The sequence below is a fragment of the Aythya marila genome, assembly GCF_965140915.1.
Source record: "Aythya marila genome assembly, chromosome: 1".
NCBI lineage: Eukaryota > Metazoa > Chordata > Aves > Anseriformes > Anatidae > Aythya > Aythya marila.
Window position 1 is genome coordinate 15,338,847 of NC_139042.1, and position 24,701 is coordinate 15,363,547.

The 24,701-nt window shown below is 38.6% G+C and overlaps 1 protein-coding gene across 6 annotated transcripts in view; it reads right to left on the reverse strand.

Annotated features, from left to right (window-relative positions):
- PDGFD (platelet derived growth factor D) overlaps positions 1-24,701 on the reverse strand; it is a 144,128-nt gene that overhangs the window by 16,356 nt on the left and 103,071 nt on the right. For 4 of the 6 annotated variants that reach the window (XM_082782235.1, XM_082782232.1, XM_082782231.1 and 1 more), the window contains 2 exons: positions 14,861-14,920; positions 9,884-10,085 (listed from right to left, as the gene is read on the reverse strand). In XM_082782235.1, coding sequence (XP_082638361.1) covers positions 9,884-10,085; positions 14,861-14,920 — 262 coding nt within the window. The remainder of the gene's footprint in view (positions 1-9,883; positions 10,086-14,860; positions 14,921-24,701) is intronic. The other 2 variants (XM_082782234.1, XM_082782236.1) reach the window with 1 other exon arrangement.

Sequence of the window (24,701 nt, forward strand, 5' to 3'; positions counted from 1 at the left end):
CAGGGAATATTGATTTTTTTTGTTTTAACAGATGATATTTTGTTCTCCACTGTCATTCTTCAAAGCCACCCCTTCTCACTGCAGCCTCTCAGGCTAATTCTTCTCACAGGGAAGTGTTTCACACTCCTCTGAACATTCTCACCAGGACCTCTGCCATCAAGGCAGATAAAGCAAAGCACTATCTGGCTAATATTAATTTCAAATGTTTGGCATGAAGTGAAAAATAATCAAAGAAAAAAGAGAGCAGTAAATATTCTGCCTTGATGAATGATTAGATTTCTTGAGGGGAATGCCCAGGCCATCCGCATTCTGTCCTGCAGCAATCCAAGGGAACGGATATCAATACCAGTAGGTTCCTACCAGGACAGGCATGTGGACAGGAATGGCATTATGTCGATGGTGCATCTCTAGACTGAATTAGAAGAAAATGCTCAAAGGTTTAATTCAGCCCTTGATTACCATGCCTCCCACTGAGGTAACACAGCAAACAAGGCTTCTGGCAACAGTCTGGTCATTAAAGAGGGCCCAGACCTAGGCAATGTGAACCAGCATCTCTGTCCAGGCGAAGATGTTCAGGGGACAGAACAAAATGTGCTCTATCACAGACTAAATTTCCCCTGAGGCTCAACAGTTCTCATTCCTGCATTGAGCTGATACCTATTATCACTGCTGTGTTATCAGCACAGGAATGAGTCTCTGCAAAGGGACTGGCAGAGAGAGACAGCACCAACATTTCAAGGACCAGGGTGGGGTCCTTCCTGCAGAGACAGTGTCACACGTATTAGTTCCAGTGCTTAAGCTGCTCGATTTAAATGGCAAGGGTGACCTGGCAGAGGGCTTTCTCTGGAGGAAAGGCTATACTCACTGGCCCTCAAAAGCCTAGTTTTGATGACTTTCAGAAGTCTTTGCAGGATCTCTTAGACTGTAGCTGAGTCAGTACTGTAGAGAGCTGTTGACTTGCTCAAAGCATAGGAGGGAATAACCAGATAATTAGGATAACTTGCTTTATGCAATGTGAAAAGCTCAGCTGTTTATTATGAGGGCTCAAGGCTTTCAACAGATGCATTTCTCAGGAATTCTGAAATCAATCAGTGGAAAAAAACAAACACATTTTTAGTGTATTTTTCCATGTTGAACTAATTTTGAAAAAGAAAGTATGGGAAATTTTCCAATACAACTGCATGAATTCTCCTTAGTTTCATATTCATAGAATTTTAATAATGACTTGTCAATAGTTCTCAGGACCCCCAAATCCAGAGCTTTCATTTAAAATGTGAATTCTGCACTTTGCCATATCACACTTCAGGTATCAGGTAACAGGTTTAAGAGCTACACAAATCATCCTCAAAAAAAAAATAAAAAATGTCTGGAGGTAAACACATTCTTTCTGACTCTGCTCTACTGAAATCCAATGCTCGGTGGGACAAGGCGAGTGTGCAACATCTCTAAAGTACGTGTACAGTACTCTAGTAGTATCCTGCTGACACTCAAGAACAGTTCCTATTGCCTAATTAGCTTTAGAGCATGGTTTGCAACCCCTATAACAAAAGAACATATTTTCTCTGAATAACTCTGCTGAAAGCTTCAATATGCATTTTTTTTCCCTATCTCGGGCTTGTTTTACTGTCTGGAGCCAGTCTATTTCCTCATCCATATAACAATGAGATTTTACAGTACAGTCAGTTTCATGCATCTCTTCACTGCTGTGACTAAAACGTAAGCGAGCCTTGGTGTGATTGGTGTGAAATCCTGCTGCTTTACTTATCAAGGACTGAAACCACTGGAGTCCTTAATTTAAAACTAGAACTAAAAGGTTCTGTAGACTGGATGCAAATAACTTCGAAGTATTATTACAGAATGTCTGCATCAGAGATTCAATTTAAAGGCAAGGCAGACATAAAAAGATGTACTGGAGCAGCAAGCTGGATACTTGGGGTACAATGTTTGCTCCTTCTTCCCTCTTAAATCCTACACTTAAATCCATCCTCATTTTTCAATAGCACTAAGGCATGTGCTTACCTTTAAACACTGATCTTAATCAGAGGTGAGCACTGAAATGAGGGACTGCAGTTGATACTATGTCTTGTTTAGAAGCACAGCTTTCAAGACTGGACAGGAGAGAAACCCCATGCTGATGGTCACTGATTTTGCTTAAAAAGACAGTCCGCTAGGATTTATTTTAATACTGTATGTGTTCCAAATTCATACATGTACATGGCTGTAACATTTTCATATCTGAGCATTTTACACTTTTTTTTTTTTTTTTTTTCATGCTTCAGCTACAGATTGGAGCTGAGGTATAAGAGAAGGTATCTGCCTCACTCACAGTCCTATACACTATGTCAAGGCCATCTACAAGGCAAGGAGGATTTGAGCAATTGCAGACTAGTCAGGATAACCGTTGTAAAATAAAGGAGTAAATCCTTTTGGAGACAATGTTCAGGCACATGAAAGACAAGAGGTTGACTGGAAATTGCCATCACAGATTTACCATGTGCAAATTGTGAGCGACCAATCTGAGAACCTGTAGTGATGAGATGACTTGCTGGAGGAGGGGGAAGCAGTGGATGCTGCCTACCCTGGCCTTATTGTTATTTTTGACACAGCAGTCCAAAGCATCCTTGCAGCCAAACTGCTGAGATACAATGGAATAGGTGGACTACAAATTGGGTAGATAATTGGAAAGATAAGGGAGCTTACACAAAGTGGCCAGCAATTCCAGGTACAAATGGTGGCTGGTTGCTAGTGGCGTTCCCAGGGGTTAATGACAAAACCAATACTGCTAAAGATTTTCACTAATGACCTGAGGAGCAGAATGGTGTGAATGCTCAGCAAGTTTGTCAGTGAAATCAAATTGTGGAAAGTTGTCTGTATGCAGTAAGGCTGCCTTTCAGAAAGACCTTGGCAGGCTAGAGAAATGCACTAGCACGAACCACATGAGGTTCAGTGATGACAAATGGAAATTCCTGGACCTGACTTGGAATAATCCCAAACATCAGTCCAGACTAGGGTCACACTGGATAAATAGCAGCACTGCAGAAGACGACTTGGCATCCTGGTAGGCAGCAGGCTGAACATGAATCAGCTTTTTGCTCTTGCAGTGATAGAGGCTGCATGCTGAGCTGCATTAGGAGAAACATAGGCATAAGGTGAATGTCCCCCTTCATTCAGCTCTTGTGAGGCTGTATCTAGACTACTGTGTCCAGTTTTGAGCGTCATTCAGCAAAAGGGAAGGATCAACAAACTAGGAGTATAGTGAAGGATGACTGGGATGGTTAAGCAGCTGGTCCACAGCAGCCACAGTGAGGCTGAGGAAACTGGATTTGTTTAGTCTGGAGAGTAGACTATGGGAGGTTCTAATAATTCTCTCCAGCTGTCTAAAAGGAGCTACAGAGAGGATGGAGGCAGACTGTTCTTGGACATGCACAGCAAAAATCACAAGTCGTAGCAAGGGACCTCTGAAGAAATACTAATCACCATAAGGGTGATTGAAAACTGGGAACAAATTATCCGAAATGTTGTGGTCTAGTTGTAAATATTCATAACTTAACTAGAGAAGGCCCTAAGTAACCTGTTCTAAATTTGAAGTTGGTCCTGCTCTGGGCAGAGTTTTGGATGAGCTTATCCACAGAGTGCCCTTGTATCCAAAATTGTTCTATTAATCTGTGACTGATATTAAACTGCCAAGATGTCTACATGTTTGCTGTTTTTCCTGAAAAGGTATCGACATCATCAACTATATGAACAGATATGGTTTAAAAAGTCTGATTATGGTCTGTTGTGAAGGCAATATGGATGTGTGGAACTGGATTTTGGGATGACATTCATTACCAGGCTATGTTGACGATAGACCAACATTAAACATCATCAGTATGCAGAGAGAGTATAAGGCTTAGAACTTCGAAGACGTTAAATGCCTAACTCTCATTGAGGGGATTTACCCACATTATACAGGAAACTGGTGCAGAGACTGCCCAGCTCCCTGACTATTCTCCCCTTCAAAAATCTACATCACCTTGGGCTTCTTGCCAAAGGCAAGCAAGCCACTGCCAATCCTGCTGAAATTTCTAAAACTTGTACTCTTTTTGGCAGCTAAAGAGATGTACACATGCAAGAGACATGCACTCATTACTTGCCCCTGCTCATGTTTTTTGCACCAGCAAGTGACGGAACTGAAGCGTGGTACGAGCATTATGTGCCATACATGGGTCCAAAGCTCAGTTCTAGTTTGACTCTCATCCCCCTTCATGTGTGATTTACAGTTTGTAACAAAGGTTGTGCTGCTGTTTTTATTCTGCCTAGACATTTAAAAATTTTTCCTATACATCATGGACTTTCTCAGAGACCTATGAATGTATTATTGCACCCCTTATCCCCAGCATTTGTACTCCTGTGTGTGTCAGAGCTGTGTCAGGTACTGCAGAAATATTATACAAATGGTCAAAGAAATTCAGAGCAGTGCTGCAGCTGACTGCAGACATGGTGCGGTTGAGCTTGAGTTGGAAAATTCAGTCTCATACATGCAGTAAACAGTTAAATCTTCCACTGATTAAATTACCCAAATACATCAACGCCGATGAAATTATTCTCCATAGCAAATGTTGATCAAACCCTGTGGCTTTTAGTCTTCAGCACACATGGTTAAAGGTAATCAGTGCTCCCCTGCACATGCTTAATAATATCACAATAATCACTATTTAAATATACCTGAAAACTTTGGGAGCTGCCCAGTTCTTTCTTGCGCGAACCAGGGAAAAGATGCTGTGATTTGGATTTACTACAGAACCACAATGCCAAGATGAATCTACTTGATATGGCAACTATTATTTTAGAAGAATGAGAGATCAGAATTTCAGTGGGATTATAACTGTCTGCATGAAACAATGTTCACAATATATAGGCTTATTATAGACTAGCAAACCAATTATCAGCTGTGGTATGGGTCAAGTAGCAAAATCAGGCCAAACCATCAATGCCGTAAATGGACATAGCTTCATTGAAATCAATGGAACTGAACATCTTATTCCAGCGATAAATAATATGCTGCAAGTTTCACTAGCTTTTTTTTTTTTAAAAATGGGTTTAATAAGAAAAGCTTTCACTGCAGTGGCCAACAATAATGCCATGTAAAGCATGAGGGAAAATCTCATTTATTACAGAGGAGGAAGAATATGGATGTAGATCTGAATTAAGACTATGAAATGAATGAGTGTGTGCTATTCACATGCAACAGATAAAGCATTTCCTAACTGAGGAAGAGAGGAAGTATACTGTGATTTTTTTTTTTTTTTTTTTTTTTTTTTTTTAAGCATAGGGAATACTTTATATTAGCAGCTACTTGAGAAGGTATTCCATCTAGTCAGAATATTCACATGTGCCATGAATGAGCATGCATTCAGCATTTGTGATGCCTGCACTCCCTGTCTGGTGCACTGAAACTTGCTGGCAGCTGTCCCAGAAGCTTTCAAGGAAGAGTACATGGATGTCTGCAGTAATTTATTGGCCACTGTTTGCAAACCCCTGAGAAATGACATTTCTGGGTTCAAATTTTGTTTAACTTCTTCCTAGAGCATTGTAAACAGTAATAATTAAAAGGTATTGTTAAGGACATGGTGCTACTTGCTTGATATTGGGAAGCTGTATGGCAGTGGATGGCAGCAACATTCTGTTAAGACTTGTGGTCTCACCTTGCTATTCCCCTTCTAGGGAGCAGTTTGGCTATGCTAGCAAGTGTTTATTTATTTAACTTGTAAAGCTGTCATTGTAGACAGATGTTATTACAAGAATGTCCCACCTGATTAATTTCTTCTGATAGCCAAAGCCTTCCTGCATACTGTTTCTCAAAAAGAAAATGATCTCAGAGGCATGTGTAGTCTTGCTCATTACCAGAGTGTATCCACAGATGTTCCTGTTTCCTAGGTCTATTTATGAAAAAAAAAAAAAAAATTCTAAAGACGACCCCTTTCTTTATGTAACATCCCCTAGACATTTGGATCTAATAAGACACTGAACTTTTTCTTTCTCTTTTCCTTCTTCCTAGATGTTTAAACACAGGTCATTTCACAGGCAGAGGTATCTTTCCTTCTTTGTTTCTTTTTCTTCCTTCCTCCCTTCCCCCCTTCCTCCCTTCCTCCCTCCTTTCCTTCCTTCCTTCCTTCCTTCCTTCCTTCCTTCCTTCCTTCCTTCCTTCCTTCCTTCCTTCCTTCCTTCCTTCCTCTTTTCCTCTCTTTTTTTTAAAAAAAAAAAAAATACAAAAACTTCTACTTCTAAAGAATTTTTAATGAGATATAAAACTTCAGGGTAAAAAAAGATAAATGTAAATAAGCATGTGGCAAAAGTTAAATGATGTTTAACTGATAGTTGGAACTGTTTACAGCAGTATGTCTGAGGAGCTCTTCTAGTATTAAGCAGATACACTGATGCTTTCAAAAACAAAACAAAAAATAAACAAAACAAAACAAAAAAACAACTGTTGGATGAACAAATTCCCTTCAAACACTTCTAAATGTTCCTTATGATTCCCTAAAAGAACAGAGACCTATTTGTCTAGAAGTTCAACACAATTGCAGAATATGGCCATTTTCTTTTTTATATGTGCTGGTGTTCTTGCTAAGAACAGTATAAAATAACCCAATAGCTAGTGATAGCCTTTTAGAGAAGTTTTGTATTTGTAACAGCCAAATTACTATGACACTGAGGTCAGCTAAAACATATTACAGCAAAGCAAGAGGAATTACTTTAAAAGATATACTTTATTTGGTATGACCTGCTTTTTCCTGAGAGTCTAGGATGAGCCTAAGGCTGAATATTCATACTTTCAGAGTTTCTAAAATGCATCAGTGATGAGCAAACCTTTTTGAGTACAGTTAAAACTGCTGCAAAGCTTTTTGAAACCTCTACTTGTCATATTTTCTTGTAGAAGGTGTACACTGTAGTTTATAGCTTATACAAGACCTCTCATGTAAGGATTTTGAAAATGCAAGCGTGTATCTTCTGCTTTCTTTTTCTGTCTTTTTATTTTGTCTAGGTATCACTGTGATTCTATATTTACATTCTATACTAGTGTGTTAGTCACTCCAGTGACTAACAGAAAACCTCATTGAACATAAGTAGAATTAAATTTCAAACTTCATGTGGTTATTAACAAGACACATATGATAACAGTATCCCACCTGAATGGTGTAACTAGAATGCAACACATTTAACTCAATATCAGTGTTGTAGAGGTATGAGATCAGATATTGTAGATGGAATAGGGTTATCATATATATAAAGATACATTTAATCAACAAAGCCTTCACCTTTAAGGATGTTGCAGGAGGAATCCAGGAAAGGACTGGTCTTATCAATGTCTATAAATGCATGAATGAAGTAAAGAAGATGGAGCCAGAGTCTTCTTTGAAAGGACAAGAGGTATTGGACAAATTGCAACATATGAAAATCTACTTAAATATTTAAAAACAAACAAACAAACACTACTTTGTTGTTGTTGTTGTTGTTCTGAGGGTGGTCAGACACTGCCACAGGTTGTGGAGTCTCTATCCTTGGAGATACTCAAAACTCTACCGGACATGATCCCCAGCAACTTGCTGCAGATGGTCCTACCTTGAGCAGGGAGGTTAGATTAGGCAATCTCTTGATGTGCTTTCCCACTTCATCTAATCCAAGACTCAGTAAATTTAAGCCTTGCTAAAACACTGTGCTTGTTTCCTTAACTGTGATCCTTATCTTCGTGAATTATTGATTGCCAAATTAAGGAAAAAAATACCATTTAAATGTCATTTATTATATATCTCTGTTATCAGAACTGATATTCAGCAACACTGCCTCTTAAACGCAATTTTCTGGCACAATTTGGTATGGGCAGAGATCATTACCAATTTATTTATATCATTTATATGACCTGTTCTGAAAATATCGTGAAAGGTAGACAGAGATTACATCAAATTGTTCTAATCTACCTCACAGCTGTTCTAACAAAGGATAAAGAATAAAACCCAAGCTGGAAGTAGAAATAGATATCTGAAATAAATAATGATATAAACTACTGCTCTCTTTACTGCAAGGTTATCTGAGTGCCTATAAACATTCCTCAGAGATCCACAGTGTCTGTGTTTAAAAGCCACCAGGCATTTCTAATTTAAAGACTTGTTAAAGCTATTCCCTACTCCTGACATCATCCAAGAAACAGTCTTTAATCTTGTCAGAAGTTTATGACTAAAGACAAATTATTAACTGATTTTTTTTTAAAGATTTGAATGTGTTGAGGCACTTTCGTCCAGAGGGCTGCTAATATTTAGGGAATTTGGCCTTTTCTTTTTAAGACAAAAGAAAAACTGTTGTGAAACTTTTTTATTTTTCTCCCCCCATCCCTGTCCCAGTTTTAATCCCCCCCTCCCCCGTGTTAATTCCTGTAGTTAAAACCAAAAATGAATAAATAAATAAGTAGAATAAAATCTTAACTAAATAAACCAAAAGCATTAAAACAATAATGAAGAAACCCTTATACATCTGAATTTTCTGAGCACTAACAGAAAATCAAATTGATGCCTATAGCCTATGTCATCAGCCTACATAAGCATCAAATGCTATTTTCTATATATGTGTTGTCATGTATACATATGGGGTACAAGGCCAAATATGCTCTGAGGATCAAATGACATCTGGAGAGCAGAAAGAGTACAAGATCCAGGTTTCTAATCACCTTTTGTAAAATCAAAACAGTCATTTTATTTCTTCGGTATGCATGTCTATCAGTGCTGAATCCAGCCTGGATAGGATACATACTTTTCATGTTTCACAGACCCCTAAAAGAGATCAAACTGATCTCTGATGCTGTTGCAGTCAGGTGATCTTTTCATAAAAGACAGAGTGTTGTGGTTGCCTGAAAATTTTGATGTGCTAAAATGAAGTGAAGTAAAGAGGGCCAACTTTCTTTAGATGGGTTCTCAGGGCTTTTTACAGATTTCTTTGAGTTCTGAACCAAAAGACAGAGATAGTCAACACATTTTGAAAACTACAGCCCAAACTGGCTGTGTAACTACTAATATACTGCATGTTCCTGCAGTCATTCTCCTGCACCAAGGTCAAAAGGCATGGGAGAGCCCACTTCTCTGCCACTAGCCTCTTACACACCAAGACAGGATGGCCACATGTATACCGAACACTGCTAATGTCATTCTACATCTGCCAACTCATGCCCACCAATGACCTAGGAGAATGACTTTTTAAATAGTGTTTCTTTATCGGTATGGTTTTCCTAGCTTACCATCTCTTTGCTCTACCATTTGGTGGATTATTTGAACTAACAGAAGAAAACAAGAAACATAACCCAGAAATGCATACTTTGCTCAATTTCTAAGATGTTAAACCATAGTAATGCTCGCCGCCAACATAATGAAAAACTGTGAGATGCTCACATCCTAAAAAAACAGCTGCACATACAGGTGTCTGCAGCAGATGCTTCCCTAAACACAATGTGATAAAAGTGATTATTTCTCACTCAACAGAGAATAATCCCAAAGCAGGGTATTTAACAGAGGATGATAATGCAGGTAATTAGGAGCCCCATGCCTTACACATAAAGTAATGTTTAAGAAGGTGAAGCTGAGAACCATCTGCATTTTACTCAAAGGCCTATGGTTGTGTTTGTGGATTTATCATAATGATAGGCAGTTTTCATACTGATTTCTCAGGTGACATCCTACTCAGTCAGAAAATGATTAAGGATTAAACGACTTATTCCTAGTTGCAACAGGTGATAGTTTGTCCTATGGCCCCAAAGGGAAAATAGGCATCAGAATCTCATACTTAAGACATTTCTGTGAGGAGTGAAGGAAAAGCCTGTTTTTCCTGCAAAATTTATATATTATGTCTTTCCTACCTTTGGACTTCCTGTCATGGTAACTTCTGCCTCGATAATGGTGGCCACTGTCTGTGTACAAATTCTCCAGATCTTCTTGCCAGGAGTCTGGATTAAAGTGTTTGAGCAGATCCTCCACTGTGTCAAATGCAGCAATGGTCTGATCCAGCGCTTCTGCTGTGAGCGTAGGGTCAGTCACTGATGGAGAGGGATAGGAGACCCCCTAAGAGTGACATACATCTCAGTGTACTTGGAATAAGTTGCAACACCACTCAAAACAATTGACAATATCATTGTCTTATTTCTGACTGAAACAGGTACTTTGGGCCATCTTTTGAAGTCCTTCGCTTGGTCAGGCTGTGTTATGCCTGTGTTTTATTTTGCAAGAAGCAAACAAACTCCTGGTGAAATCCAGGAGATCTGGGGAGAGGCAGTACCACTACTGCTAGATTGTCCACTTTTTCTGTCCTCAAAGGACATGATGGTTTGCACATGTGCAAAGATATTGTGGAAATGCCTTTTGAGACCACAGAATGGAGGTGCTTTGTAGTGCTGGAGTGGTGCCTTCTCATCTCTGCCAGGTCTGTAGGTAAATCTGAAAGAGGCTGATCAGAAACCACAGCAGAGAAAGACAAAGGCAGCAACTTCTCTAGATTTTCTTTCCCTCCTTGGTCAATTTGGACTACAAATTTGGCTAGGTTAAAGACTTGAAAAGATGGCTCTTTATTCCCAAGAATGAAACCTGTTATGAAATATTGATGAATGTAAATTTTACCACCCTTTTACCAAAACCAAAGTTACTTAAAAAAATGAAAACATGGTATTTGGATCTCAACAAAGTAGCAATGAATATTGGGATTACCAACTAAGTCATATCCTCACAACAATATCACAATACCACATGGAATATTATTTCTAAGCAGGAAGAGCCGAGTACCACTTTCTGAGCACACTTTGTTCCCAATGAATTTGTCACACAACTTGAGTTTGAAGAAAGACTGCAGTGATTTCACTTTTACTGGAATTAACTTTAAACATTTTTCATAATCCTTGGTTAGAATCACAGTATTCAGGATCCTGATACCACATTTTTCCTTGTCCAAGCACAAAGCCTCATAATAACTGTGTAAAAGATGCACAAGAAAAACTATTAATGCAGATCTGTTACATTCTGAAGAACCACAATCAAAATATTTGCTTTTGTCCACTAAAAAGCATAATGTAACATGAGAGTTTTGTTTGGATTATTATTTTATTTATTTATTTATTTATTTATTTATTTATTTATTTATTTTAAGTTAAGACACTGGGGCAAAGCCCTGAAAAATGAAAGAGCCCTTTTCTATCCTGAAAATCTAGCTCTGAAGTAATGTAGCAGAAACATGCCATTTAAAATTAATGCCCCCCCCCAAATAGTTTTTTGCCTGATCTCCCAAGTAAATACATATGTTAAACCATTAATCTTTGTGGTTAACTTCACTCAGTTGGGTAGCAATGAAAGGCTCGACTCAACTAAGTGAAGTTACTTGCATCTTTGCAGGATTGTGTCCTTCAATGGTGGCTAAAATAGTTTCAAAGTAATAATCTTTTTGTCTTTTCCTCTTAGATATATTACAAAATTTACAATCCTTGATATTTTACTGCATATATTTGCTGAAAGTATGGACAAGAAAGAGAAGAAGTTGAAAACATTACAGTGGCGTGGTCAAGAAAGCATAGCTGCACTTTACTGCTTATTGCCAACAGCACAAGAAGATTCTGAGGGCCACTTGTGCCTGTAATGCCTCTATAGTGCAGTTCTGAGACACAGTGCAGATGGCTCTAAAAATTCATGATCCACTAAAAGGGAAGGCATACCTCAAAGCATCTCTCCTGACTTATAAGTGGCTCAGAGTACAGACTGACAAAGAGATGGAAACCCCAGGAGATGAAAAGCTCACACCAGTAAAGTGCTGCAGGATGGACAGTGATGTTGCTGGGCATCATGCAGTGTACTAATGCAGTCTCTGAGGTTACAAAAGAAAAATACTTTGAAATGCTACTTGTTTATTGAGGGGAGCTCATGGCTGGCCTGTGACAGCAGCCCAACTGGGAAACACCAGCCCCTGGCTCCCTTTCTAAAGTGGGAGAGGGAGGGAAAAGGTGCAATGGTGCTGAAGAAATAGCAGCACAAAACAATGGTCTCCTCCGACAACCCAGTGACAATCAGAAAGGAAATCTGAGTGTGTATGAGCATGCTGCTGTCCAGGGACCGCCCCATGACATGGATACATCCCCCTTCTCAGCAGTTTAACTAAAGTCTATGTTTCTGAAACAAGAAGGAGGGGTTAACAGACATAGGATGGCAGAGAACACAAGAGTTTTTTTCAGGTGTTCAATTGTGCTTTTCATAACAGAACTGCAGGTCAGGCTGTGAATTTGTAGGGCATGTCAAACTAACACAGACAGCAGGGATTCCCCAATTTCTTTCAGTATAAAAGGCCCGACTTGAGAGATTTGCACAACCTAGTTCGCACACAGAAGAAAGCTTAACTTTTTTTCTCAGTGACAGCCAAATCAAGAGAAATTATTGCAATAGCTCAGAGAACCTACTGGCAGCAACATCATGTGACAAGCCCAAAAGTAACTTCAAAGCTGCCAACCCAACTGCCTCTCTTTTGTCCTGCCAAGAATGAAACACTAGCTGCAGAAGAGCTTGGCTCATTGCAATCTGGCTTCTGCGATCACATCCAAAGAGAGGGCAAGAAGCTGTGAATAGCGAAGATTTTCCATATAATGTACCTCTTCTACATTTCTTAAAAGCACTGAGCACATTTTTAATTTCATGAGATTTAAAGCTACCTTTCCTGTTAGTACTCTTATCCATAATTTCTATTGCTTTTCCCCCATTTTTTTTTATACTTTCTATCTGTATTGTGAAGCTGGCAGGCTTTTCAATGTGCATCACAGTTATTTGTTGGTCACAATATCACTTCACAAATAATAGAAACTAACCCAATAAGGATTAATTAATTTATTAATTAATTAATTAATTTATTTATTTATTTTCTGGGCTGGCCATGCTGGGATTAGGACAGAACTGTTTGTTTTAGATTTCTGAGTGAAAACAAGAAATATGGTTTTGTGTCTGATATGACCTCAAACAAGGAAGAAAGCCTTTGCTCACCTTAAGTTTTCATTCTAAGCATTGCAAGTAATCCAGATCTTAAAATGGGTCTTAATGTTACCTGTGGGTTTCAGTAACAAAATATATCTGTCAAGCTACGTTATTATCAGCAGAACAGTATGTCATCTTGCCAGCAACTGACAGGTCCAAGTTTGTCCTTCTGCCCCCTCAGAAGCACAGCAGAATCGTTAAACCTTTCTCACTTGAAGAATTTGCATGCTCTCAGACTTTTTGCCTTGATATTTTTGAGAAAAATTACTCAACCTCTCCACCTTATTTTCCCTGAGGATAAAAAAGGACTAGTGGGTGCAGTGCACACTAGCATTGTATAGGAGGATGGTATTTTTTAATTGGATTGCTGATGGCATGGCAAAAACAAAGAGACTGGAGTTCTGCTACTGATTTAGCTGTAGGCTTCTTCGTGACAGTGGCCATCAGCGTTCTACCTGTAATATTGGTACTGAACTTCCCTGCCTCTAATACATTAAAAACAGCTTTTTAGAAATGAAATGTAGAAGATAAAACATTTTTTTTTTTCAACATGAAAAAATACTGGCTTATTTTTTGACATATTGTGACATTATGATGTTAAGGATAATTATCATGGTGTTTACCATATACATGATCTCATTTTCATAGCTACCTGATGAGGGAGCCCTGAGCTTACATTTTCAAACATCAGTCTACCAAATTTTAAAACAAAATATTCTATCAGACATATTTTTTTTCCCAATTCTATGTTAGAATGAAAAATTAATTTGTGTCTTTTAACAAAATTGTCTCTAGTATCTTCTTCTTAGCATACCCAGTATATCTCAGTCCTGCTAACATTGCTATTGAGGACTTTCAGCACAATTAATTCAAGTCTATCATAGCATTTTATCATGAAGGACAAATGTCAGCTGCAAAATCAAGAGTAAATGCAGGTGAGATTGGAATAGACTCTTTTTTGTCACTACAGAATTTTCTCTCTACTCATTGTCTGGCTTGGATACTAATCAGTAGAATTTACCCATATTTTATTTACTGTTCCTCCACTGGCAACTCCTCATAACTACTGATAGGTGCCATCAGTAAACTCTCATCCAAAAATGCTCCAAACATTGTTCTCATTGGTCTCAAGTCTGCTTTGAGCACTTATGTGTTTAAGGAGGAGTTTGTAAGACCTGTGACATGGTCTTCACCAGCCAGAATGGTGCACAGAAAAGGACTGCCCGAGGTCTGATGATACGTTGCTATTCCCTACAATGTGGACCCAGAATATATTTACTTGAGAAATGTAGGAGGGGACAGATTTTTATCCAATGACACAAACTGAGTGTGATGAAAAGAAAAATATTTGTACACTGGCTTCCTTTTTTTTTTTTTTTTTTTTTTTTTTTTTCCCTGAGTCACATTTCATTGATGAATATGGAGACTTTTAGATACAGTATTATATTACAAACACTTAAAAAATCTCATATTGACAATAAAATGCTAAATCCCTTTTTCTACCAGCCTGCTATAAGTAAAATCTTCTATTTAGGTCAAGACATTTTACCACTGAAAATCCTAAGGAGTTTATATCTTGTATTTTCATTTTGGCAAGATGAATTTGGAAGCAAGAAATGTTTCCCAATGGCTATCTCATGTGGTTACAACAGCCAATGGCATATTTTGAATCTTTTCCCTTTAAAAACACAGTGGTTAAAAAGCGTAAGTTTGTTACTCACTTATTTTATCCTCTGCCAAAGGTGAATACATGGCTTCTCTGTGTAGGTACCATAACAGTGATTTGGATTCATGCCATTCTATCAATCTATTCATGGGCAAAATAGTAACAAGCTACTTACTGAGACAGAGCTTGTGACTGACTCCCAGTTGGTTTCTGAGGCTGCATGCTGGAAATCATCCTAAGGGGAAAAACCCACAGGAAAAATCACCGTTAAGGCAATGTCCTGAATTAACTACCGAACCTAAAAATTCTCAGCATTCAACGTCTGTCACCTTTTTGAACCCTATTCCATGAAAGAGGAATTGCCATGTATCATTCCTAAACCTTTCCACAGAATAATGTTACTTGTATTCAGGTTCCTCCCTACTTGTTCTTTATAAATTAGCTCGTTGTAAGCTTGCTGAGGCAAGGCTAGGTATTATTATTGTTTGTAATATGTAATATGTATGTTTTTCTTTGTAACAGGACCTAACTTCTAACAAGTATTAACCACCTCTGCATGTATACAATCAGAGTGTAATACTGTTTCCCAAAATGACCCATTCTGGAAAGAATGTGGACCTACCCTGGTATGTCATGGTGAAAAGCAGGTTAACATAATCTATTTGAAACGTAGTCCTAACATGACTGTACTGCTTTTGGTGCTTGTGCTGAGCAGGACTTGCTCATCTGTGCAGGGCACTGAATGGCACTATGCCCTTTATGTCAACAAACACAGCCACAGTACATTCACATTAGAAGTGTCATATCACAAAAACCCTGAGCTTTTATGATTAATTTGAGCATGGCAATAGGATCTATCTAATCTACATGTACCTTTGGACATCTACAAAGCAAACATCTAAACTAGTCATTCTTTCAATTATAGTCAAGTAAGAGTAGCATTTTAGGCTGTAAATCCCCTGATTTAATTTAGTTGCCTAATTTGGGATGACAACAATCAGATCCTAAAAATGCTTTTTTTCTTTTCCATTTTCTATAAAGACAGCCCTGGGGTGATTAGCATAGATATAGATTTCAACATTGTAGATATTGACCTGTGGTCAGTTGAATACCAACTCACTCGTCTGACCAGTGACGGGCAATCATTACTTAAATAATGAATAAGCCATTTCTTTAATCTTTTGGCAGATTTACTTATTTCCAACTAGAATAATTAAACTAAGAAAAATGAAGGAAAAAGGCAGCATTAGGGAATGTTTATTTAACATACACATGCAGAGAAATGCTAATGATCAGTATGAATGGGCACATAAAGAAAGCAGACTGAAGTGACAGCATACCAAGATATTAGTTTCTAATAACAGAATTAATGATGAAAGTGTTCAAGGAAGAAGGATCAATGTCTGGTCTCACTTTACACTGACTCAGTCTCTGTATGCACTTTTTAAGTTGACAACTTAAAAGGGAAAATGGAAGACTAACTACTCAGCTGGTGCTCTCAACACCACATTGGACCATACACATATCCACATGTTCATTATTTCTTATGAATGCAAAAGAAAAAATTGATCACATAATCTGAGAGATCGTCAATAAATTTCTCCATTTGTCAAGAAAGAACAGAGCTGCTTTCAGATATGAACTTCATATGCATGGTACTTTACTGTTTTTCATCTGCTACAGAAAAATATTAAAATGTCCTAAAAGTCACAAGACTGTTTATTCACTATTGATACTGTTCCTTTTTTTTCTTCCTTAAAATGTTCTTTTCTCTTAAGCTTGTGGCTCCAAAACTGTAGTAATTGCTTTAGTACTTAAGATTAATAGAAATTAAGTATCAACATCAAACTATACTGTTACTGTTCAGCCTGGAGAAGAGGAGGCTCAGGGGCAACCTTATTGTTCTCTACAGGTACCTTAAAGGAGGCTGTAGCAATTGGTCTATTCTCCCACGTTCCTGGTGACAGGTCGAGGGGGAATGGGCTAAAGTTGTACCAGGGGAGGTTTAGGTTGGATGTTAGGAAGAACTTCTTTACCAAAAGGGTTGTTATGCATTGGAATGGGCTGCCCAGGGAAGTGGTTGAGTCACCATCCCTGGAGGTCTTTAAAAGACGTTTAGATGTAGAGCTTAGTGATATGGTTTACTGGAGGACTGGTTAGTGTTAGGTCAGAGGTTGGACTCGATGATCTTGAGGTCTTTTCCAACCTAGAAATTCTGTGATTCTGTGACTAAGTGATCACTGAAACTGCAGGGTTATTAAAATGTTAATAATTACAGTGGTCTTTTTTTCTAGGAATACAGAAGCAAAAATTTATCTTTGAAATTTTTCCTGCAGGCTTTTTATAAATAGTAAACACATCTACAAATGCTGTGACCAGGTCATAAATAATTCAGGAGTAGTGGGCTACCTTAGCCACATTCTCTACAAATTTGGTTGCTCAGTTATTGAGAAGCCATGCTTTGATGTACATGGACATGGATTTTAAAAGCTCATGGATCATCTCGTAGTAGTTGCCAGTTGCAAAATTTGGAAATCTTTTCCTCTCTGTCATTAGGTTCCATTTACCCCTTCCAGAAAAAAGTGGCATTGAGTTCTGAAGCATTATTTTATAGCAGGAACAATCTGCCTCATTGAATGCCTGGAGGAGACCACAGACAAGGAATAATTTTCTGTTTGAAGTGACGGTCCCCTTGTGTTCTCTAATTGTAGGCATCAAAACAATTTCTTTAGTCTATGATTCTTTGAGAGGCCTGATGCCAGGGAAGCCCTCCAAAACCCTGAGATAGACATGTGTACCACCTGCTTCTTGGATCTCAAACCTGATGACTGCATATTTTGACTCTGTGATTATATTTCATCTGCATAAAGTATTCACAACTAGATGGCTTTGTTCCACCACCACTTAAGGCAGTTGCAGTCATTCTTGGCTTCTTGGAGCTATCAACCCCTACAGTTTGAAGATTATTATTATCTATGGCTTCTGCTTGCAGCTATTTCAAGTAATGATATCAAAGTGATTGTCATCATTGCAAAACCCTCTCCTCCTTCCTCACCTAACAGATCCTGAAGGACAAATCTATTTTCAGTGCTATCTATTCAGTTCAATTCAATTCATACTACCTTGTATATGGAATTGGCACATGATCACTTGGCTTTTCTTTTTCTTCTTTACTTAAAATGACATTAAAACTTTTAGTTAAAACATATAAAAGGCAACATCAACAACAGCAACAACAACAACAAACACAACCACATCTTTTTAAACTGAATACTGGAAAAACAGGGTGGCAATAATTTGGCTACCCTGTCTACCCTGACAACAGTGCTTTCACTCGTACATGTGTCATGGTAATTTTGCGTTATTACACGAGACTTCAGCAAAGCAATGTATTTACTCTACAAGCACCAAAACTACAGGCAAAGCCCCAGGGCTTCCAATCATCTTCTGACAGAAGCTACTTTTATTGGAGAAAAATGACTTCCATACCTCAACTTCCAAAATTACACCATAGCAAGCCAGTCTTCAGAGCTGAATATGTATGGACATTGACATATTGTTCGTGGCTCTGGTTCAGGCAAAGATAAGCTACTCTCTCTCCTTCACAGACTGACTTTGTTTGCACCCTGTCTCTGACCATTATCTTCATGAAGTGAGAGGGAGTCACAGGGCATACTTTGTTTAACCAGAAGCTTTCAGAAGTGATGCATAATGGCCACTGCTAAGGATACATGAACCTGTGGAGACAACACTGGCTGCTGAGGGAGATGGTTTGCATGACCAGGGCTCTGTGACCTGCAGCAGCACAGGATCTGCAAGGCTCAAGCCATGGGGTTTGGCAGGGTCAATGGGAACAGGGAGACATGGGGAAGATACCAGGGATGAGGCTGGGTATGGGAAGCTTGCCAGTTTGCGAAGCATGGTGTCCATGACTCACTTTGCTGCACCACAAATCCAGCAACACCTGAGTCCTCACAGCCATGCTGAATTATACCTGGTCCTTGATTTATGGACAATAAGCACTTTATAACATTTCTGTGATTCTTGTTTTTTTATACACTTTATCACTGTAGTCCAGCCTTTTGTTACCTTGGTGCTTGAGATCTTATGAGGCACAAGGCCTGGGATAGGCAATGACTGCCACAGGAAAGGCACAACACACTGGCAGCAATCCCTCCCATGAAAAGAAGCAACCCCAGATGTCTATAAACTCCTCTCTGAAGTGCTTTTCATAATCTGCAGGCCCCAGGGGTAAATGGATTAAGCTTGCTAAAAGATTGTTTACTTAAGGAAATTAAGGAACTAAGGAAACTAAGGAAAAATGAGCATAACAAAGGAAAAGCGAGCACTAAAATGCTGAAAGTTGAGCTCTGCCTATGTGCAGCTCAACTGCGGTACTTAGATGGCAGATCTTTAAACTACACAACAGAAGTTGCTTCTAGAGGTTTACAGAGAAGTAGGGTTAAGAGATGTACTGAGCCACCAAGCAGGTTCTGCAAAACTAGATCAGAGGTGAAATGGGGCATGCTCAAAACGTTCCAGTGCAGAAACAAAAGGAAACCGTGATCAAAAACTTAAAACTAAAGGGCTAGGACAGTGGAAGGTCTGTAAGAAAAACCTAGGGTAAATTACAAATTGAAGAAAAAGTGATGAAATTATCCTAACATTAAAATTAATAAAAGGAAAATCAATGGTGGCTGTTTTTGAACCATGGTCAACATGGATTCAGAGTTGAGAACAGACAGTTAGCTGATAAGCAGATAAGCTTGCACTTGTAGTTTGTAGATCAAATTACCCTAAGTACCAACGTTTCCTCTGAACACTGAAATTACAGATACTACATTTCAGATATTACATTTTATATAGAAAGCAACAGATATCTCAAGCAAATAAAGACACAAGCTCAGAACACACTGTGTATCAGTGGCAAGAGGCAAAATAAAAGTCATGGTTGCATTAAAATAATGCTGTGACAAATACTCAAGTTTGTACACTTCCACTGATTCACTATAATTTCCTATGCAGTGTACAGTGTACACTCCAATTTCTGTTCTTAAAGACAAATAAAACGATAGAGATGAACACTTTGAAATACCTGTTCCTTTTACCATAATTTCAATCCATCACATTGCTAAATTTCACTTTCCTACCAGAATGATATTTATTACCACTTGTCCTAAGGATGTTGAAAGATAACTACAGCAGGCTACTCACTAGGAACTGAGAGGCTGCATTTTTCTTATCTGCCATGACGGCCAAACAACCACTCTGTACAGTTCTAGTGACCAGGCTTTAAAATAAAAGATGCTGAATTTGGAAAACATGCAATACTGATTATTTGTAATGTGTAAATCATGCTGTGCAATAGAACACTACATGGAGATTGGTGTCTTTCAAGGTCAGAGCTAGCATAATGTGGTCTCTCTGGATAACAACCTTTAGTTAGCTCAAGAGGCTGTTACCAATGTTAACATGCTCTTTTCTCTAGCAATGCAAGCATTTAACAAAACTGCGTAGCTGTAATCCAAAGGTAGTAATAGTCAAACTGGAAGTATGATCATGTTATCACCGAGGAAGCTATTACTGGAACAAATAAGATATGAACAAATAACTTTAACCAGACTGACTTTTTTCTTTCTGTTTCTTGATGTAGTTGTATAAGGCAGACCATCCACAACACCACTGCTTTAAAGTAACGAAAGGTCAAACAGCCACCAAAATGTCTGATTCCAAATGTGACAGTATGATTCCTGCCCTTTAACAGAAGACATAAATTGAGTTTCTGCAGCCCAATTGCCACTACGTATCTGTAACTACAACCTTATTAGTTATGACTAAGTTAACACTAGTGCAAAATGACAGATAAAATCACTCTTGATTTGTTCTGACACATTTACTAGTTACTGAACAGGAAGAATAAGATACTTAAAATTTCAAAAATGTAAGGCTGTAATAATGATTTAGGTTAACTGCAGTTTGATACATTTAAAGTCAAAGTAAAACTGAAGCAGGAAAATACATTTAATAAAAGTTGTGTTCGGTCAATACTTGTCTTCATCCTTCACCTTGTTTTGGAATCAGGCATTGCTGGGTGCCTAGTGTGAGAGTGCCCAAGACACTGACATTTAAATAATCTCTCTAAAAGGTCACACAATACTTGTTGAAATGAGACGATAGCTGTCTTTGAAAAATCAGATGTCATTTAGCATCAAATTGCCCATGAGCACCCCATCTAATGCATACACCCACGAGGGCACAGGACTTCATCACCAAGCTGTGCAAAGCATGCATTAGCTTCAAATTTTTCCTTTTATCATGTAGGCCTGTCTTTAAATCTCTATATACATGGGATTCTGCCAGCTAATAGCTACTCTGATGCATACTGTAGCTAAGCAATTGCAAACAAGACATAAATCAACCACCATTCATTACAAATACTCCGTAGTCTCATTTTTACTAGAATAGCAAATTCTACCTGTAAATTTAAACACCGGGACACACAGCTTGAAATAATATGTCAAGTCATCACTTCCAAGTGTTAATTATTTCAGGCAATTCCATCATCATAAGCAGCTCACTGTCCATTTTGAACCTAGTTAGGTTTTCTTTCCTCCTTCAAGTTCCTCAGATTGGATGGCAGTTTCCAAGCTAAATTTATCTTTATTGCACTTATGTAAGCACCAGCTTTGTCCTTTTCTTCCTCTCCCGAGTGTTCTTCCTGCAGTGCTTCTGAAGAGATGTTATATCTCCTCTCAGCATCCATTTTATTATGCTAAGCAAGCCAAGTTGTCTTGGCTTTCAATGAGAAATGTCCTCTCTACCCTCAGCTGTCCTGTAGCTGTTCCCTGAGTCCAGCTCAAGAAAGATGTGTTCATTCTGTACCATGAGGATGAAATTGTACAAAGTATCCCAGAAAAGTGTACATGGTAGTACTCAGAACTTTTCTGTACACAGAAAAGTTACACAGGAAGTGAAATTACTGCCTCCTTGGTATTTCTGTGCCTATTACACACAGAAACTCTTATTTGCTCTGTGCTAACCAGTGAGACATCATTTAGCAGCAAATGTTTTTAGTATTAATCTCTATCTGAGTGACCGCTGGTTTCTTTTATTTTATTTATTTATTTATTTATTTTTGTATGGCTGCATTTCATGGAGAACCAGTTCTCTGGTGTTCAAGGTCAACCAGTTTTCCTCCCTGATATTCTGACTTTCCCATTCTTGGGCAATGCACTTCAGCTCTGTGTGTGATGCAAAATTCATTAAAATGCTACTGTGACAGGCTAGGCTCTTGTCCTTAAGAAAAAAAAAAATAATAAAACCAATCATAAGGCCAACCCTTTAGAATGTCCCTTTAGCAAGCTCTCCCTGGTGCATTCCCCCCTCTTGCATTACAGCACACTGCTTCCCCTTTGCCTTGTGTCACTTTTTTTAATTGCCATCTCCTCCGGCTAAGTGACTGCTTCCTGTGTGGCACAGGTGAGGTGCTCCTCTGCAGTCTGGTTACATTTGCCATACAGAACTTCCGTTCTCTCACACTATTCTTCAAGCCTCACACGAGCTCCTTTGATAAACAGATACAATTTTTTTCTCCTATTTTCCTGTACCTTTAACTACCTGTTCTGGTGACAAGTGCCCTGTAAGCTTTCTAGGTCAGACTAATGAGCGTGCAGTGGCCCAGCCACTCTCTTCCTATTGATGTTATATACTTTTACTGCACTCACTATTTCCCTGTGAGGCCTGCTTCACCTTATTGCCTGTAGGGATAATACCCAGGTGCATGAAGCTAACAGTACCACTGCTCTCTGCTTCCTATATGTTTATTTCTATGACATAGAAAGAGAGACTTGCTTCCAGCAGTGACTCTTTGTACCTTGTGCAGGTGGTCTGCAATGCCCAGCTCTTGGCAGTAACAACTGAGGGTGCTGAAGGTGATCTGTCTCCTTGCTCACCTCAGGTTGGTGTCTAAGGGCCCCAGGGCCACAACACTGGCACAGTTTTAAGAGCTTGCTGGTCCCTCTCCAATGTCCCGTGCAGCAAGATGGACAAGAACCTGGGAGCAGCGACCCCAGGAGACAGAATTGTCGAACTTGGAGTCCAGTGCCCTTGAGAGGACCTTGGGGAACTTCCATCATGCTGACTGGCAGGTTTCCTGGAAGCAGCCTTTCTGGTAATAGGTGAATCTTCCCCAAGCAAAACTGAGAAAGCTGACACTTCACTTGCCCTGCAGTGTCCTGGTGAGCAAAAAAGTCCTTCAGACTTAACAGAAGGCGGTGACAGCTGGTTATTACAGGCCCTCAATGTTGGTGTGACTCACAACAAAAGGTAAGGTACTGAGAGGCCCTGGTACTAGGGTTAGAAGGAAAAATATTGACAGAAGACCTCCTAAGGGACAACTATTCATTTTATGTCTTCTTCCCACTAGGGTTTGTACCTGTATTTATAGATACATTCTGGTATATAGTACATATATAGTACATTCTATCATCAGTGGAAAATAATAATTGACAAAGCTTAATTTCTTTTAATATTCCAAATTTTCTGTTGTTCTGTTAGGTGGATCTGCAAAGTGCTCTGACATGCACACTCACATTTTCAAATGAGGTTTGGGAGAAAAACAGAAGGAACAGTAATAATAATGAAAAACTCTAATGGAGCTAAGCAAATTTAATTCCAAAGCTGAGGATGCAATGTAAAAAGGTACCAGTAAGGGACATAAGCTGTCCTAGCAGCAATCCCAGACTATTGATTTTTTGTGAAGGATACATTTGTTTTTGAGCTCTCTCCCAGAGGATGCCATTTAATTCTGCAGTAAGCATGCAGCAGGAGCATGTGTTGTGCTTCACAGATAATGCAAAGCAAAACAATTTGTTCACCCTTCTGCTTTAACTGGAAGGCATTGCATTTTTTTAGAACAACAAGAAAGGACTGCTATGTAAAGTTTCTAAGATGATAACAATAATCAAGCAAGAACAAATAATCTCTGAAGAATACAAGAACCAGTTTCTCTTAGCTTTTCCATTTTTTTTTAAATTTATTTATTTATTTTTTTGATGGGATCAAAAGCAGATGATTTATTTCAAAGAGCAAGGGATACTGCTTATGTAGAATTTCTTTTAATTTAAGAAAAATAAAACTATGTAGACTGGGCTTCCAGTCCCAAATCTATTCCTACAAAATTGCACTGCTGTTCAAGCTAAATACAACTACTTTAGGAAGAATCATGTCCCTCATTTCTTTTATGTACTATTTTTCTGAACTTCAATTACAGGTAAGACTATGAATGAAGACTAGAAAGAAAGAAGACATTTTACATTTGCCTCATTGTAAATGATCTGACTGAACTGACTGGTGTTATCAGTTTTGGGATTGCTTTACCAAAATCCGAACTGGGAAATGCTCACAAACACTGAACTGAGATAACGGTCTCCAGAGCAGGAAGGTGCGTACTAGCTCAGAATTAGTGCTTGACATATATTTATTTAAGTTCAGACTGAATATAAGCGTAACCAAATAGACCAAAGATGGCTGTAGAATTAAAATAGGCTAAATATTTTTAAAGCAATAAAAATCAAGGGGAATGGTTTATTTCAGTTTAATACTAATGACCTATAAAATGTCACAGAAATTGAAGCTGAAAAAAACATTAGAAGTTGGAAAAAAAATAAATTAGGAGTTTTAAACACCATTTAATACAAAGAAATATGCCGGGACTACAAGAGGTCAGAAGCAGGGGCAGGAAAGAAAAATAAGCTTTCATTTAGAAGAATGTAAATGGAAAAAAAGGTCCAAACCAGAAACTCTGTTTGATGGCACAGACAGACTCAGAAAGGAACTAGTGCCAAGAGACTGTGCTTAGAAAAGGGGAAAAATATGAAACTAATCTGCAAACAATGCAGTGGCATGGCATGCAAGGCAACTTCTGCCTGTGCACATGCACAGGGATATTGCTGAGGGCATGGGGAGGAGGGTTTCCCAAAACCATGGGAGACACAAATCTCAGCCTTTCAGGGGTC